Genomic DNA, 18,914 nt, shown 5'->3' with positions numbered 1-18,914 from the left:
TAAGCAAAAGTAAATATTTAGAAACATCACATAAAAGTGCAAAACAATGGATCTGGCCTGTCGTAAATAACAATTTGTGTAATGTAATGTTATAAGTTATAAATTGTAATTTTCAGACGAGTTTTTACAACTTTTCACATTAAAAGCGTTTTATCAGATGTCCCTTGAAGCACGTGTCATGTTAAACGTCTCCCTGCATAAGTTAAATAATTTGAAACAAATGTTGTTAGGCGACCGGGGCAAATGGAAGTGTATTATTCAGTCTGAGTTGTCTTTTATGAAGGCGGTGACGTAGTTTTTAAAGAATACTAAAATCTGGTCAAATGGAAAAAAATATATATATAAATGGTTGTCTAAATTACTTGACGTAGCTTTCAAAAGAGTACTAAAATAGGATCAAATGGAAACATAAATGATTGTCTGAATTACCTGACCTAGTTTTAAAAGAATTCTGGTTCAACAATCTTAACTAAGGGTCAATAACTCTATCTGAAAACGCTGAAGCTGATAAATGAATTCCTAGCGAAGATTCCCATGGCCGTGATAGAATCTGTTCTTAACATTTTGAAATTCTTTGTATACAAATAAGAAACAAATTTTATGAAACTTAAGCTTAATCTTGTTATTAATAGTTAAAGCATGCAGGATGAAAAATAGAAAAAAGTCGGGTTTGTGACATATGAACATAAGACAGGATCAGGTTTGGGCGTAACACAACAGCAGGGACCCAGCGGATTTCCAAAGAACCAAATGGCAATCGTATTAGCTGTGAAATGTGTGAAAGTGTCATATTTAAGTTCACAATATGGAGAGGCGAGAAAATACATGACAAGATATCAATAGAGATAGGAATTAAGAATATTTCAATTTGCATACCTTTTGGCCGCGCCGTACAATTTGTCGTACTTACCTGTGTGCCGTGCTGGTCCGAGCATTTCAAATCGAGTTTAATGGACCGGGTTTGTACCATTGCTACAACTGTCATATTATAACGAATTCACAGCGACTGTTGTCAATTTTACACACAGATGGAACTGAATATAACGTCTTAATCCAGATTTCATAGGGACTCCATGCCTCACAAAACAGCACCTGGTGGTATTTAACACGATTTTCCTCACATGCTGTAACATTGTTAATATGGAATTGAAGAAATCAGGCGTGGGGCGGGTTGGGGTTCGGTGGGACGGGCCGGGGAGCGTTGATAAAGATAGATAAATGACTGATACTCGGTGGGGTGGGGCAGGGAGCGTTGATAAAGATAAATAAATGACTGATACTCTTTTTAAAGCTGCACTCTCACAGATTTAGATTTTTGGAAAAAAAATGTCTAGGAATGAGCCAATTTATTAAATATCTGAAAAAAGTAACATATGACTGCTGACAAAATATCACATATTTCCATATATGTGAGAATGCAGCTTTAAATGTTCCTCTCATTACCGGAGGGAATACAAGTTCATAAACCATTGTTTCTAGAGTAGCTACGAACTCCTAAATGTAGGGGTTTGTTCGTTTTGGACAAAACGATGACTCACGCAATAAGTAATACTAATGAGAATATTGACCTTGGGATTTGGAAATAACTCCTTCGTATATCAAAAATATGAAATGAAAACAGTATGACGTACACTATCCATCTTCATACGAACACCGCTGTTTCACTGGTATTTCTTTGATTTAGCGAAGGATTGCTGTAATCTGAAACACAATATAATTCGCACATTCACCTAACACGTTTTTGTAATATCTGCATAATTGAAAATCTTAAAAATGTTTCATTTCATCACATTACTAAATCATGTCCTTCAAAGAAAATTGTTGGGTTTATTGCAATTAAATCACAGAACCAATCAGGGGATAATTGATCATATCGAATGAGCATTTACATGTCTCAGTATATTTTAAAGTGACTCGCTCATGTTTTTGGGCCAAAAATTAGTTTTCCTGGTGTAATGCATCTGAAAACACTTATTTTATCATTATTTTACTCTATGATATCGAAATTGTAGAAAGTGTTTTTTTGTTTTTAGTGGGGTTCTAACCCACGCCGGTTAAGTCAAGAATAAAATGCAAAACAGCCGGCTAGTCCACACGGCCACCGTGACTTAATTAAAATGCTGGATATGTTGACCTTTTAAGGATGCATTGTTAACAGCACGTGCTAACGAAATTTGTGGTCTTCAAAGACGACATTCGAGGAAATATCAACATTTACTGAAGTGTTCCAGCTTTTGGTATTTTTGTTTCAACTCTCCTTATGATTTGCCACACTTTATTTCGTATTTAAAAAGTACATTTTACCAACCATTAGCGAGTCGCTTTAACCTACACAAAACCTTCATTTGATTTGTGTGTTTTAAACTCCTGTTTGATGTTGACGTGATTATTTCTACTTAGGTGTGTGACCAACATGCAGGTGGCTTTTATTTGTATTAAATGCAGCCGAATTAAAATTATAATCATAATGAATGTCATGCAAAAAGATTGAGAGTCGAATAATTAATGGCATTTTAATTATACTCAGTCTCACGAAATAATTGAACAATTTAAATTATACTGTGTTATCGTGGGTAAAGTATTACTTTTCGAACGCGAAAATAAACTCAGCTCTTGTTCAAATTTCAGCTTAACAAATAGTACTTTTATATTTTCTGATCTTGAAATCTCACTTTTTTCAAACATACCTTATGCATTAGTGTACGAGTTAATTAAATACCATCGTGCATTAGCCAGTAACAATTATATTGATAATTCAAATAATAATTAAAAGTTCATTTGCCAAGTAATGCGGAAACTCATGCAATAGTAATAATATGCTTGACTCTTCTTGCACTAATGCGTCGGGTGCGCGACCCTCCCCGAATGCCTATCATTCTTTTCTATCTGATAGGGTTACTATTTAGGGTCATGGGGTATACAAATGGGCTCATTATTGTTAAGGACAATATGTTAATTAGTCGCTAATTATGGTATTGAATCTCAGTAAATGACAGGGTGAATTCTTTCGTCGTTTTGCTGTTAATGTATTCGATAATCTCACCAAGTTACAATCGTGTGTTTTACAAAGAACACCTCTTTTTGAGCACCTGGAAAAATTGTGTCAAAATTTTGCCAAAAATATCGTTCTCGAAAATCAGCCCGTATTTATTTAGCAATGAAAGTGGAAAAAACGTGGTCTATTTGAGGCGTGTATTTAACACGTGTGTGCTTCATTTCACCTGTATACCTAACCAAAGCCGTCCGTGGGTAAATCCATTGTGCTGTCTGATCGGCACACCTGTCAATCTGCACTCGTATATATCTGTCTGTCAGATTATTTTTATGAAAATGAGTTGAATTACAGCGCTGATATGACAATCTGATTTCTAACTTTCTGAAAGTTTCTTTGTTCTAAGAGCAGTACACGGAATAGGTTGAAATTCCCATATGAACAGATAATTTCTGCTAGATTAACTTAGTTATAAAGGTGGTAATGGGCCTTGTCTTTTGTTTCATATATCAGGTAAATAGACATTGAAATAATCAATTAGACAAACCACACAAGGTAATGAGTGTTCGCTTTAAATAGAAATAATTTAAAGCAACACTCTCACAAATTGACAGTTTTGACTTTTTTATTATTATTTTTAGTCTCAGAATCAGCTCGTTTTTGCATCAGTGTCTTCAATTCAGTCATATAAGATAACTCACAATAGAGCAGATTTCAATTGTTTGGTAAACTGCCAATAAAATTCGTTTTTCTTAAAGTGTTAGTAACGCATTTAGCCATAAAACATAAATATTCTAACGCAATCAGTCTGTGAGAGTGCAGCTTTAAATACCTCACAATTTGTGCGTGTTTCCCCGAGGACGAAAGCAGGAGGTTCTAAAGGACATTAACTGTAGAGGCAGATGGAATATTTTCGTTTTCACCTTTCGAAATACACGCAAATACTTAGTATTTGGGCGGCGGCCTGCTGGTTATCAAATATATGTCAGTTTTAACACCTTGCAAGTGCCTTTAACCTGCCTGGCACAGAAAACACTACGCCACCTACCGTCGGGACAAACCTCACTTCACAAGATGTCATATATTATGCGATGTGTGCGATATATTAAAACATCTCTTAATCCGCGCAGAAACGTACCAGGCACACACACAGTTCACGCTTTTCTCATATTCAGCATACAGTAAAAAGTCACCTGTCCAATGAATGTACAACAGTGAATGTTGTGCTCGTATTCCCTTGATCCAAAATGTGAGCCCTTATTTGTTTACCTTACTTAAAATGCTTGTTAATTAAGTAATAGTTGGATGACATGAAGTAACATTTTAATGATTAAGAATGGGCGGAGTGAGCGTAGCGAAAACACCCGCGAAAGATGAAATTCTTAATGATTGCCAATCTGCAATTTCATTGGCTGAAAATGTACGTTATATTCTCAAGTCCAAAACACCAGAGTAAAATCATCTTATTAATGACAAAAACATGCATGACCAAAACGAACACTAAAAAATGAAGCACATAAGACAACGGTGAAAATGCGTTGAAATTTCAATTTCATTTATATCAATACAGTTGTGTTGGGGTTACCACTCTGAAAGGGTTAGTAAAAATTGTTGAAACCGCGGAGGGTAGTCAAGCCGGTTTGCGGTAATCAGAGAGTTCGTATTCCCTCATTGATCAATGAGAGCAAAAACTGACTTATAAGCCACATTTGAGCCAACCGGCTTTGCGATCTTAACACAGGTGTTATTTGGTTCGAATAGTTTAATCTGACAAATTGATGTTACGGCGTTGGGGACCGAACTTCATACAATGTCCATGTGGCTCGTGTTTCAGATTTTAGTACGCTCAATGTGAGAGAATAAATTATAATATTTTATCACATTGTCAACAAGTATGTTATTTTTATAAATATAGCAATAAAATTGCAATTAAGTTAATAAAGCATTCCTTTAAGCTAGAAGAAAATATCACACCTTTATGGGTATCACTTTAGAATAGAAACGTGAATGAAGCCTGCGCATATCAGACACAAAATTCTCCAAAGATATAAAGCGTGACAGACTTATCTTATTTCTATAAGCTTACCTTGATTTTTGAAAGCAAAAAATGGCTTATAGTGACAATCTTAAACATGATTTTCTTTTTATATAATCTCAAAAGTCATTCAAGCGAAAATATTACAGAAATAAAACCAAAACGAAGTTAGTGTGCATAGGTTGATCCTGTTTATAAGGGCATTAAATTGCTTGAGGAATTGTGACCAGGGGTGGTATTCAATATGCAACTTAAGTTAATCTTAGGGTCATACATCACGGACTTTATTCACTCTGTTGGTCAGTTACAATAATAATAACAAGTAATCCGATTAGCTACATCGTTCTTAGATCCAATTAAAACCGTTACTGAATAATAGCCCTGGAAAACAGGACATAACTATATTGGCCAGTTAATAATAACAATTTATCCGATTAGCTACATCGTTCTTTGATCCAATTTATACCCATATTGAATCCCAGCCCTGGTAAAAACAACAGAACATTGGTAATAAACAATTTATTTCATATACATAGCTTTTTTTCCTTACCACTACCATAACCAAATATGCAAATGCAATTTTCATTGTTTTTTTTTTATAAAAATCTTATGCAATAATATCATACTGTGACGAAAACTATCAAATTAAGATTTGCTGTAATTTCCCAGATGGTCAACGGTTTTTTACCTTCAACGAAGCCATCAACACCTGTGAACTGTATTTTAAATGAAGATTTACATCGAACTCTTTTGTGCCTCTCCATCCCTATTTAAGTTCGAAGCGTGTGGTCGAAATAAATATACGGCTTTGTCACAGGGTTCCGAAGTGCGAGCAGAAATAAGGATAATTTTCGAGTTTCACCGCTTAAAAGTTAACACCAAATTCGGGACCTTTCTCTAATTTACATAGTTGCTGATAAAGATGATTTTTTGCACGCAAGAACATTCCATCAGTTATGACGAGACCTACATGCAGTGTTTCGTTACAAAGGTTTAGCACGCATGGTATGAATATATTCAAATTTGAATGAAATATAACACGTATCGATAGTTGGAAACTCTTACGATTTAGTTTGCATAGTAAACTGACAGAAGGAAGTGAGGTTATGTACTTTTTTTTTGTTTAACGTCCTGAAAAAGTGCATGTTCAAATTTTGACACATTCCTCATTAAAAACGTGAAAACTAGACAGAACATAGTCCCTCCGAATAATTGACTGAGTTTTATAGCTTCGTTATTATGCTCTACTTGTTTCCGATAGTAGTCTAACCTACTTGACCCTGAATACTTAGAATCTAAATGTAGGAGTACCTACTTGACCCTGAATACTTAGAATCTAAATGTAGAAGTACCTACTTGACCCTGAATACTTAGAATCTAAATGTAGGAGTACCTACTTGACCCTGAATACTTAGAATCGAAATGTAGGAGCACCTACTTGACATTGAGTACTAGAGTCGAAATGTAGGAGCACCTACTTGAAACTTACTATGTAGGAGATGTTGGAGTCTTTGATGGCACTTAATACTGGGAATCGAAATGTAGGAGATGTATGAGTCTTTGATGGCACTAAATACTGGGAATCGAAATGTAGGAGATGTAGGAGTCTTTGATGGCACTAAATACTTGGAAACGAAATGTAGGAGTCTTTGATGGCACGAAATACTGAGAATCGAAATGTAGGAGATGTAGAAGTCTTTGATGGCACGAAATACTAAGAATCGAAATGTAGGAGATGTAGGAGTCTTTGATGGCACTAAATACTGGGAATCGAAATGTAGGAGATGTAGGAGTCTTTGATGGCACTAAATACTGAGAATCGAAATGTAGGAGATGTAGGAGTCTTTGATGGCACTAAATACTGGGAATCGAAATGTAGGAGATGTAGGAGTCTTTGATGGCACTAAATACTTGGAATCGAAATGTAGGAGATGTAGGAGTCTTTGATGGCACTAAATACTGAGAATCGAAATGTAGGAGATGTAGGAGTCTTTGATGGCACTAAATACTGGGAATCGAAATGTAGGAGATGTAGGAGTATTTGATGGCACTAAATACTTGGAATCGAAATGTAGGAGATGTAGGAGTCTTTGATGGCACTAAATACTTGGAATCGAAATGTAGGAGATGTAGGAGTCTTTGATGGCACTAAATACTGGGAATCGAAATGTAGGAGATGTAGGAGTCTTTGATGGCACTAAATACTTGGAATCGAAATGTAGGAGATGTAGGAGTCTTTGATGGCACTAAATACTGGGAATCGAAATGTAGGAGATGTAGGAGTCTTTGATGGCACTAAATACTTGGAATCGAAATGTAGGAGATGTAGGAGTCTTTGATGGCACTAAATACTTGGAATCGAAATGTAGGAGATGTAGGAGTCTTTGATGGCACTAAATACTTGGAATCGAAATGTAGGAGATGTAGGAGTCTTTGATGGCACTAAATACTGCTAGTTGTTACCTTTGAAACTGCTGTTCTTGTCCCTAAAGTTTTCTTTGATATTGTGCAAACACATGCTGTTATTCAGACTCGTAACGATGATGACTGACTTTACAAAGAACAATTAAAAGAATGTCTTTTTGTGTATTTTCAGTACGATTTGAAAAAGAAGAAAAACTTGCGGACCTGTGAATGGGAAGAGGTTTATTCGGAAGATCGCGAGCACACACATTACGTAGCAGCGGGAACACGGAAGCAGAAGCGATATCTCGGATTCCATAAATCTGGGAAGGCCCTAAAAGGCAAAGACATTAAGAAATTGAAAAATCGTTCAAAGAAAGACTGTTATACCTTTAAAAAGGTAGACCTACCTCGAAGAGAGTCGAACGTTGAACGGTGTACGCCCAAGCCCGGTAGAGGGCCCCTTGAAATGAATAACTGTGATAGAAACAACTTTGAAAACATTTTTTTCGATTTAAATAAAATTCGGCGAAAACGGCATCACAAAAAGCACCGGAATGGCTGAACGATTTTAGGCAATATTTAGGTTTTCAGTTGTTAGGGTTAAAGTGTTTAAATACGAAATAACCTGACACATGTATAGGTGACCTCAGTCGTCCCATCAGCGGGACAATTCTGAGAGATCAAAGTAATCACCAACCGTGTTCAACATTACCTCAGCGTCAATGAGATGTTGATCTTTGGTCAGTAACGGAGTGCTTTCAGGGGGGGAAGAAACTTGGCCCGCCCCTGCTGACATGGGGCCGGCGGTCGTTGTGTGGGATCAATGTCCACGAGATTTGACACATGGTCTAATTATGTAGACAGGTGCTAATGAGAGGACGAAAGGACGCAAATAATAACACATATCGTACTTATGACACACAAAAAACACTTCATTATTTGGTACATGATGTAACTATTATAATTTATGTGATTTTACGAACAAAAACGAGTCTAGTGGAGTAAAACTTACAATGTTGAGGTCGTGAAACACTATTTGTTCGGGTACGTGTACGTGTGGACTACTTCCTGTGCACTACGTCATCGCTTATTGTGTACTATAAACAATTTTTGAATGTCATGTATAATAACACGAGAAAAATGATTTTTGCGAATGTCAGCTAGCCGTAAAATCTCGCAATCGACTTTTAAATTCAACTGCAACTTTTACACGTACGTGTAGCTACACGTAGACGTACACCAAACATAGTGTTTCGCAAGCTCTCTATGATAATGGTGCTTCAATACGCGCATTTAGTACGGTTCCCTGTATAACTATATATGTGCAATGGTCGATAACTGTCGAAGATGACCTGACTTTTACTTATTGCTTAAATAGAAGTTATGGATCTTTTAAAATTGTAAAGTAATGGATCTTTTATAATTGTAATTAAAATCTAGGGCATTCGAATATCTCGTGATCCAGCTGTGAAATCGAGGGGTTCGATAGTTCAATGTCGCTTGATATCTGATGGCATTATCCTAATCTTACAACAATTCAAGTTGATCTGCTAGGACAGGGTAGTGGCAAAAACGTACAGAAAAAACGTTACTATTTTACGGTTCCTGATCATGATCAATTTATGAAATATCTATAAAGAATTGGCCCGATTGTTCACAGCTTTATTATAGTTAACAAAGTTGCTAACTTCATCGTTGTTAACTTTCAAATCGTTAACGTTTTAATAATTATGGATACACGTACTAACTACTGTATTTCTAAAAAGATTTGAGCTGTTCTTATTGTTTCTGTTTTTTATATTTTTATATGTAATCGATCAACAAATATTTCACGTTGAAAAAGTGTCGTAACGATGTCGTAATTCACGTTGTTTACTTTAACAAAGTTCTGAACGATCCGGCCATAGTTTTATGTTTATGTCCAAAGATTGTTTGCTACAAATTATCTAAATACCAGAAGCTAAATTCCAGACGCAAAGAAGAGACTCAATATAAAATGTCAGGACCGTTCGCTAAATCGACCTTTTCTTATTTAACAGACATGACAGTCAGTTAATTGCACTAGACTCATAAACTCTACAAATCATTTGTCTACAAACTTATTTATTAGCTTACGTTCGGTAAGCTTTTACTTACATATGCGGAATGTTCCTTTGAAGTCCAAATGTGGCCAGTCACTTTCGACAATTTATCTATCGTTTTTGCTTATTTAGTTATTCAATTTATATTGCCAGTTTTCAAAAAAAAAATAACGCCAGTACAATAGTCGCCAAACTTTTGCTAATATAATATTTTTATATGCTTTCCGGTGGTTTATCAGTGATTTATTTTATATTTCACTGTTTCAAGCAGTGAAAATATTAGATTGATATTTTTAACTGTTTTGAAATTTTAACCCGCTCTCAGTTCCAAATCAAACGTCAGCGCACATAGGGCTGGGACACAATTTCAGCGACGTCATGTAAATTCATTTTATATTCTATTGTCAAAGGAGTATTCCGTTCATATGTCCATTTTTAAATTATATCATTCTAGGCCAGTAGCTTTTATCGTTATTAAGTCACTATACTTATTTCTATGTATTTCCGGAATATTTAAACTGTGTATGTCATTTTCAATACACCCTGTGTCCCAAGGGTGTAATCTGCCTTTTGGGTTTCGATCTAATGCAATTTTCAACCTATTGCTTTTAAGTTCAGGCACATAAAACAATACTAAACTTTTTACATTTTATGTATACTGATTTTTAAGGCAGAAAGATAAGAGTTTTAAAATTTTGAAACGATGACGTCATAACATCTTAATGAACATTGTGTATTCCACAGCTGTGTTAATTTGAACAGAAATATGCTGTTGCCATTTCTTCATCCTTTGCGGTTCGTTACATCCGTATGTGAACAGTAAATGTACCATTTCGAATCTCAAACCTCTATTGTTTTTTACCAATATGTTGTTTAATATAAAACAATATATTGCTTCATATTCTTAATCATATACTATATGAGAACTAAATGATTCATATTGATTTAATAAAATAAAAACATACTATTTTAATAAAATCACTAATCTTGTTTTGTAATTTTATCATCTTTTCGTCAAGCTAAAAAATAATGTTAAGTCTTTACTCTGCTCATTTATGATCCATATCAACCAAACAAATGAAACTTTGTCATCCTGTTCAAGACACTTCCAAACCCATTTGGAATACTTCGGCCATTTTCCATTCGGAACACTTCGGCCATTTTACGTCGAAATTAACCTCGGATGTATGCCGGTACATCTGGTGAAATAGTTCGTTAGTGTTTTAACGTGTATTTATATAAACTAGTTCCAATTTATTGCCAGTAAAGTGTATCAATGCATTAGTAATTAAGATTCCGAAGAGTAAATTCATTAAGCTTTACAGCTAAACTGATATTACTACGCGATCTATGTGCAGCGTAGATAAACCTGTAAAGATTTCTGACATGGTAAACCGTCCATATACATCCGAGGTTGTTTTCGGTGGAAAAGGGCCGGCGTGTTCCGAATATTCCAAAACCTACCACGAAAGCCACTCTGACACATACCAGTATATCCAATACTTTTGTTAAAGTATCGTTTTTCTATTGCTATTGTTAATGTTGTTTTGTTGTTAAAACTGTTGTTGTGCATTGTTGAGTTGTGAATATTTGTCACATAAACATTATTCTGCAATTGAAGACAAATCTTTGTACATAGGTCTGTTAGTGTATTTAAGGACAATGTATGTATACAATAATTACAGACCATTTCTGTTGTGTATGCCAAAGATAGTATTTATTGAATCAAGATGTAAATAGTTCTTCTTTTTTCGAAAAGTGTACTTATTTATGCATACGAAGGCGAAGTATCGCGTTAAATATGAAATAAATTGTAACTTTAATATAACGACATTTGCTTTTCTTCTTTTTCCCATTCAATACTGTCGAAGCAATTGCAAACATACACAATCTACGTACTTTTGTTAATGCCACGCAAGCGATGATGATGATGGATGATGATGATGGATGATGATGATGATAATGATGATGATGATGATGATGATGATGATGATGATGATGATGATGATGATGATGATGATGATGATGATGATGATGATGCTGATGATAGTGATAATGATGATGATGATGATTGTGATAATGATGATGATGATGATGATGATGATGATGATGATGATGATGATGATGATGATGATGATGATGATGATGATGATGATGATGATGATGATGATGATGATATCCAAACACATAACAGGCATGTTATGTTATCACCACAAGAACTTTGAAAATGACGCTGTCTATGCGTGAAGGAGGGCCTTGAACATAGTAAAACATATTGGTTTAACCTCCTTAATGTTCATATGATTCTAGTTCATGCATACTTTTAGACCTGACTTTTATTAAAACCGATACCCCTGCGAAATAAATGGGGAATACTAGTATAAGAATCAATACGGTGGTATGACCGCCCGTCCGTGTATTACCACAATTTGGTGATTGAATGTACATTTATCGTCATGTAATGAAGTTACACAAATGATATGTAATTGTTTAACGCAATACCTAGAGCTTGACCACGATAAATATGAGGATGGATGGGACGGAGAGTGTGAGGGACAGGCGGAGGGAGGATGTGATGGGACGGCACTAACGGCACGGGATGGGATTGATCAAACGGCATGGGATGGGATGGAATGGCATGGCATGTAAAATAAAGAGATGGGATAGCATGGAATAGGATGTGATAGGATGGTATGGGATAGAATAAGATGGGTGAGGATGGGATGGGATGGGATGGGATGGGATGGGATGTAATGAGATGGGGTAGGATGGGATGGGATTGGATGGAATTGAATGGGAAGGGATTGGATGGAATGGGATTGGGTGGAATGGGATTGGATGGGATGGGATAGAATGGTATGGGATGGAATGGGATGAAATGGAATAAGATGGGATGGGATGTGATGGTATGGGATGGGATGGAATGGAATGGTATGTGATAGGATGGTATGGGATAGCATGGTATGTGATGGGATTGGATGGGATTGAAAGGGATTGGACGGGATTGGCTGGGTCGGAATGGGATAGGATGGTATGGGATGGGATTGTATGAGATTGAATGGGATTGGACGGGATTGGATGGGTCGGAATGGGATAGGGTGGTATGGGATGGGATGTAATGGATTTGTATGGGATAGAATTGTATTGAATGGGATGGGATGGGACAGGATGGAATGGGGTGGGATGGCATGACATTGGATGGGATGGGATATAATGTCAATGACCAGTGTATAACGTTAAGTGTACGACACATAAGCTTGACTAAATAAGAGTGACTCGTATGCGATGGTGAAAGGTTATTAGTTTGCATTTAACAACATAAAAGGTGTTGGAGTGTTGCAGACGTTTGGCCCATTAATTTGGTAAATTCGTACTTATAACCCCCTTTAACCATATTGGTGTTTTTGATTATATTTTGTCTACTGATCCAGCCCTTGATTAAATCTACCGATTCACATGATTGAAATCAATCAAGGCTGATTTCTGATTTTCCAAGATGAATGTAAGTAGCTTTAAAAATACTGTCATTTAATTGGACAAACTATAATTTCGAACACTAAGCGTAGTATAATACAAAGCATTTTTTACTTATTTAGTTTTATTCTATTTTTTTTCCACCTACATCTGGAGTTTTCGTTCATGACCCAGACTCAGAAAATCCAAATTTGAATTGTGATGTCAAAATGCTATTACAGAAGCAAACATGGTCAACATTGCTCTTTTACAGATATACAGTTCTAGAATCAGGCCCACATCTTTTGTCAAAATTAATCTTTATTATAGATCTTTTGAAATATTTACCAATTCATTTATCTGAGCCTGAGTCTCAACCTCAACACGTGAGTGAATATTGGCCATTTTAATATGTTCGTACGATACTACTTAAAGATTCTTTTTTGCGGAACGGTATAAGTGAAATAAAAAGAACAAAACAATTCAGGTTTGCATTAAACGTCAAAACTAACCTTTTAAATGTATCAAATGTGGTTATGATTCAAATATTTCGTGGTATTTCAGCCATATATCACTTGTTGTTAGCAGACCAGTACCCACTGAGTGGACATAACAACACGACAGAAAGCCATTTATAAAAAACGCGGTCAAATTAATGAAGAGGTGTCAGATTCACACAGCTTCAAACAGCGCCTCCTTTCATGGGATGAAGAGCTACTCTGGGGAGGTAACAATGCGACGCAGTTAATCGGCTACGTTCTAAAAAGAGCTTGTCCCCGAGTGACCCCGAGGGACATAAATCATGTACATGAAGTAAAACGTGAGGCGACGTGAATAATTAGTAATTTAATAAGGCTATATTTAATTTTGCTATTTGAGAAGGGCGAAAATAATGACAATGCAATATTTGTTTATATAAATACAATATATGCATATCAACTGATGCATTTGGATTCGAGATGAAGATTTCAGAATTTGATTAAGAAATTGAAGCTAGTTTCAGGCTTATATTGATAATTCTTTTTCCCCCGTTGCTATCGACTTTGAGATATTTTTTTTTTATTTTTTCGGTGCTACAACCTCCGGTCAAAAATAATAGAATTGATTGTTTTTTTCCTGAAATGAAAACGCCGATATGTAAACGAATGTTGACCTAGGCCGAAGGTCAACTGATGTATTTATTCCAGATCGATATCAATCGTGCTCAAAAATATCAAATAGACCTGTTCATGAATTACAAACAAATAAGCTCTACATAGTGGAATTACCAAGCAGTATGTCTTATTTATATATTTAGTTTGCAACATTCTCTTGGTGGACCCCGAACCACCCAAACACAGTTGTAATTTCGAGGTTAGAAGGATGCATAAGCATCCCCGCCATCGAGTCGTAGCACTGTTTCTGTAAGTCATGGTTTCTCAGACTTTCATTCGCTTAAAATGCTTCAAGGAGTCTTTATTTAAAGCTTCACTCTCACAATTTCACCGACTGAACAATTTTTTTATTTGTTGTCTTGGAATGAGCCAATTTTTTTTGCGTAAACCGTATCTTGAAACCAGTGGCTTAAAGCGTTACTTTTGCTTTCAAAACATAAGATTTTCGGCATAAAACATAAATTTTTGAACGTAAATATGAAAAGATGCGATCTGTTCATTTGTCAACAATTCTATATCACTGGTTGTCAGACTTTTACGCAAAAATGGGCTCATTCCAAAACAAAAAATAAAAGTTGTCATAACGGTCCATCTTTAAGAGTGCAGTTTAAGACAAATCAAAAGACTCGTGCGTGAATTCCAGACACTCTCTGATTAGAACATATGGTGCAGCCCATTTACCCATGTATTGGCATTGCCGTTAGTCAATATTATTTCTTACCTCACCTAGAAAGATAGCTGCCTCTCTGTTAGAAAACTCCCTGCGGAGTAGCCAAAACCCTTTCACTGATTACACGGCCAGAACGGCTTTGGGTGGAGAAGTAGAACGATTATGAAGGGCTATGAAGACCTTCAATCTTCTACTACAAGGGGAACCAGACCCATGCTGTGCTAGGGAAACCTAGTGGGCAACCTGGTAACACCCAAACAGTCAAGAAACCTTCCGCAATACAGCCAGGCACAGTGATGAAGCCAACTTGAATGGACAAAAGACAGGAAGTTGAGGATGAAAAGGTGGACCAAAAAAGTCAATAACATAACATAAATCCCGCGTATCGGATATGTCGCCTATTGGTAGCGCCCATCATTGCCGATCCAAATTAAGTACAGTCGAACCCCGTTGGCTCGAACTCGTTTGGCTCGAATTCCTCGTTGACTCGAACTGGATATTAAGAATTCATTTCATTATACTGAAAGTAAGAATTGCCGCTTGGTTCGAATTTTACGAGGCTCGAGGTATTTTCGCCGGTCCCTAGGAGTTCGAGCCAACGGGGTTGAACTGTAGTAATAACTTACAAGCCATATCAAACTTTTCTGAGATATAATGCATTTAAACATTATAACCAATTGCATTAATGCTTGGATAACAGATACCCTAGTAAGATAGAGGTGAACATGAATTTGGTAAAAACAACAACCTCAAGGGATTCAAGAGATTATGATGCGATCTGACGGTTTATCAAACTCAATCGAGAAAGTATGCCCCTAAACATTGTTACCCGGCGACCAGGGTTCGATTAGTGGTCACCAAGCCGGACCAGTGGGTTTTCTCCGGGTACTCCGGTTTCCCCCACAACACAAGACCACACTCTCGCGCAACATCGTGCCAACGAGAGTGACTTAGTATATGCTATCATGGCTTCCTTGACAATCGTTGTAAAATATATAATGATTAAAGTAAACATTGTAACCACAATTTGGTAATTACTGGATAAGAAATGCTCGCCAAAGGTTGGACAAAGTGAATTGGTAAATTATGAAAACATGGCCTTTATATATAACCCCAGAGTTAAGTTGTAGAGCGAACAAAGTGATTTGAAATATCTGGCTGGTGATCGAACCCGGTCATGACTTTATGCGAATGAACACTGTAACTAAACTTGGAAGACGACGACGACGACGCTGGACAGCATGATTTAAAGCTCTTTGACATTATAAGGCAATAACAGAGTCATGGAAGCGACAACAATTATATCAAAGATTCGTAATGCATTTGAATTACAATTTAATTGATATATATTCGGACAGTGTATACATGTTATGTCGAAGCATTGGGAAGAAACAATGGAAAATAAAATGATAACAACTATTATAATAAAACGGCTTGTAGCGAGAACGTGTCAACTTATTCCAGCAATACCTGGTATGGTCACATACAACCTACAATCAGGACAATTACACTGAACTTACGGCAGTGACTAGTTTAAAAAAGCTATAAAGAGTTAGACAGTGCTAAAAGTAACCAGGATGCAGAACAAGAGCTCAACGGTGTAAAAGGTAACCAGGATGCAGATCTAAAGCTCGACAGTGTAAAAGGTAACCAGGATGCAGATCTAAAGCTCGACAGTGTAAAAGGCAACCAGAATACAGATCTAAAGCTCGACAGTGTAACAGGTAACCAGGATGCAGATCTAAAGCTCGACAGTGTAACAGGCAACCAGAATACAGATCTAAAGCTCGACAGTGTAACAGGTAACCTGGACACATATCTAAAGCTCGACAGTATAACAGGCAACCAGAATACAGATCTAAAGCTCGACGGTGTAACAGGTAACCACAATCAGATCTAAATCTCGACAGTGTAACAGGTCACCAGGATACAGATCTAAAGCTCGACAGTATAACAGGCAACCAGAATACAGATCTAAAGCTCGACGGTATAACAGGTAACCAGAATACAGAACTAAAGCTCGACAGTATAACAGGTAACCAGAATACAGAACTAAAGCTCGACAATATAATAGGTAACCAGAATACAGTTCTAAAGCTCGACGGTGTAACAGGTAACCAGAACACATATCTAAAGCTCGACAGTATAACAGGTAACCAGAATACAGTTCTAAAGCTCGACGGTATAACAGGTAACCAGAATACAGTTCTAAAGCTCGACGGTATAACAGGTAACCAGAATACAGTTCTAAAGCTCGACAGTTTAACAGGTAACCAGAATACAGTTCTAAAGCTCGACAGTATAACAGGTAACCAGAATACAGTTCTAAAGCTCGACGGTGTAACAGGTAACCAGAATACAGTTCTAAAGCTCGACGGTGTAACAGGTAACCAGAATACAGATCTAAAGCTCGACGGTGTAACAGGTAACCAGAATACAGATCTAAAGCTCGACGGTGTAACAGGTAACCAGAATACAGATCTAAAGCTCGACAGTATAACAGGTAACCAGAATACAGATCTAAAGCTCGACAGTGTAACAGGTAACCAGAATACAGATCTAAAACTCTACAGTGTAACAGGTAACCAGGATACAGATCTAAAGCTCGACAGTGTAACAGGTAACCAGAATACAGATCTAAAGCTCGACGGTGTAACAGGTAACCAGAATACAGATCTAAAGCTCGACGGTGTAACAGGTAACCAGGATACAGTGTAACAGGTAAACAGGATACAGTTCTAAAGCTCGACGGTGTAACAGGTAACCATAATACAGATCTAAAGCTCGACGGTGTAACAGGTAACCAGAATACAGAACTAAAGCTCGACAGTGTAACAGGTAACCAGAATACAGATCTAAAGCTCGACAGTATAACAGGTAACCAGAATACAGATCTAAAGCTCGACGGTGTAACAGGTAACCAGAATACAGATCTAAAGCTCGACGGTGTAACAGGTAACCAGAATACAGATCTAAAGCTCGACGGTGTAACAGGTAACCAGGATACAGTGTAACAGGTAAACAGGATACAGTTCTAAAGCTTGATGGTATAACAGGTAACCATAATACAGATCTAAAGCTCGACGGTGTAACAGGTAACCATAATACAGATCTAAAGCTCGACGGTGTAACAGGTAACCAGGATACAGATCTAAAGCTCGACAGTATAACAGGTAACCAGAATACAGATCTAAAGCTCGACGGTGTAACAGGTAACCAGGATACAGTGTAACAGGTAAACAGGATACAGATCTAAAGCTCGACGGTGTAACAGGTAACAAGGATACAAAACTAGAACTCGACCATATAAAAGGTCAGCATGATTTAAAAGAAAATATTTGCACTGTAAAAGGTCACCATGAACAAGAGCTTCAGCTCGACAGTGTCACAGGTAACCAGAATGGAGAACTTGACATCATACAGGTAAACAAGATACATAACTCGAGCTTGGCAGTGTAACAGGTAACCAGGATACATAACTGGAGCTGAACAGGGTAACAAGTAACTCAGGTACAGAAAAAGAGCTGAACGTTGTAATATGTAACTATTACACATAACTAGAGCTCCACACTGCAACAAGTAACCATGAAACGGAACTGGAACTCGACAATGTTACGGTATCCAAAATAAAGAAAAAGAGCTGGACACCGTAACAGGTTATCATGATAAAAGATCGAACAGGTAACCAGGTAACAGAACTAGAGTTGGAGAGTATCAGGTGAAACATATATACAAAACAAGAGCTGGACAGTGTAACAGGCAACCAAGATATAGGAGTGTATCAGGTAACCGGAATAAATTACTAGATCTCGACAGTTTAACAGCATAACAGGATACAGAACTAGAGCTTAACAGTCTAACTGCTAAACAGGATACAGAACTAGAGCTCGACAGTTTAATAGCTTAACAGGATACATAACTAGAGCTTAACTGTCTAACTGCTAAACAGGTTACAGAAATAGATCTCAACTGTCTAACTGCTAAACAGGATACAGAACTAGTGCTCTACAGTTTAACAGCTAAACATGATACAGAAATAGATCTCAACTGTCTAACTGCTAAACAGGTTACAGAACTAGAGCTCGACTGTCTAACTGCTAAACAGGAAACAGAACTAGAGCTC

General features: G+C 36.8%; 1 protein-coding gene across 2 annotated transcripts in view; it reads left to right on the top strand.

Annotated features, from left to right (window-relative positions):
- Positions 1-11,345, top strand: part of LOC128212300 (uncharacterized) — a 63,928-nt gene extending 52,583 nt beyond the window's left edge. For both annotated transcript variants that reach the window (XM_052917688.1, XM_052917687.1), the window contains exon 5: positions 7,624-11,345. In XM_052917688.1, coding sequence (XP_052773648.1) covers positions 7,624-7,995 — 372 coding nt within the window. In that variant the 3' untranslated portion in view covers positions 7,996-11,345. The remainder of the gene's footprint in view (positions 1-7,623) is intronic.
- Positions 11,346-18,914: the final 7,569 nt, after the last annotated feature.

Source organism: Mya arenaria, chromosome 12, assembly GCF_026914265.1.
Source record: "Mya arenaria isolate MELC-2E11 chromosome 12, ASM2691426v1".
NCBI lineage: Eukaryota > Metazoa > Mollusca > Bivalvia > Myida > Myidae > Mya > Mya arenaria.
The sequence above is the reverse complement of the archived record's forward strand: the minus strand, read 5'-3'. Positions and strand labels throughout refer to the sequence as shown.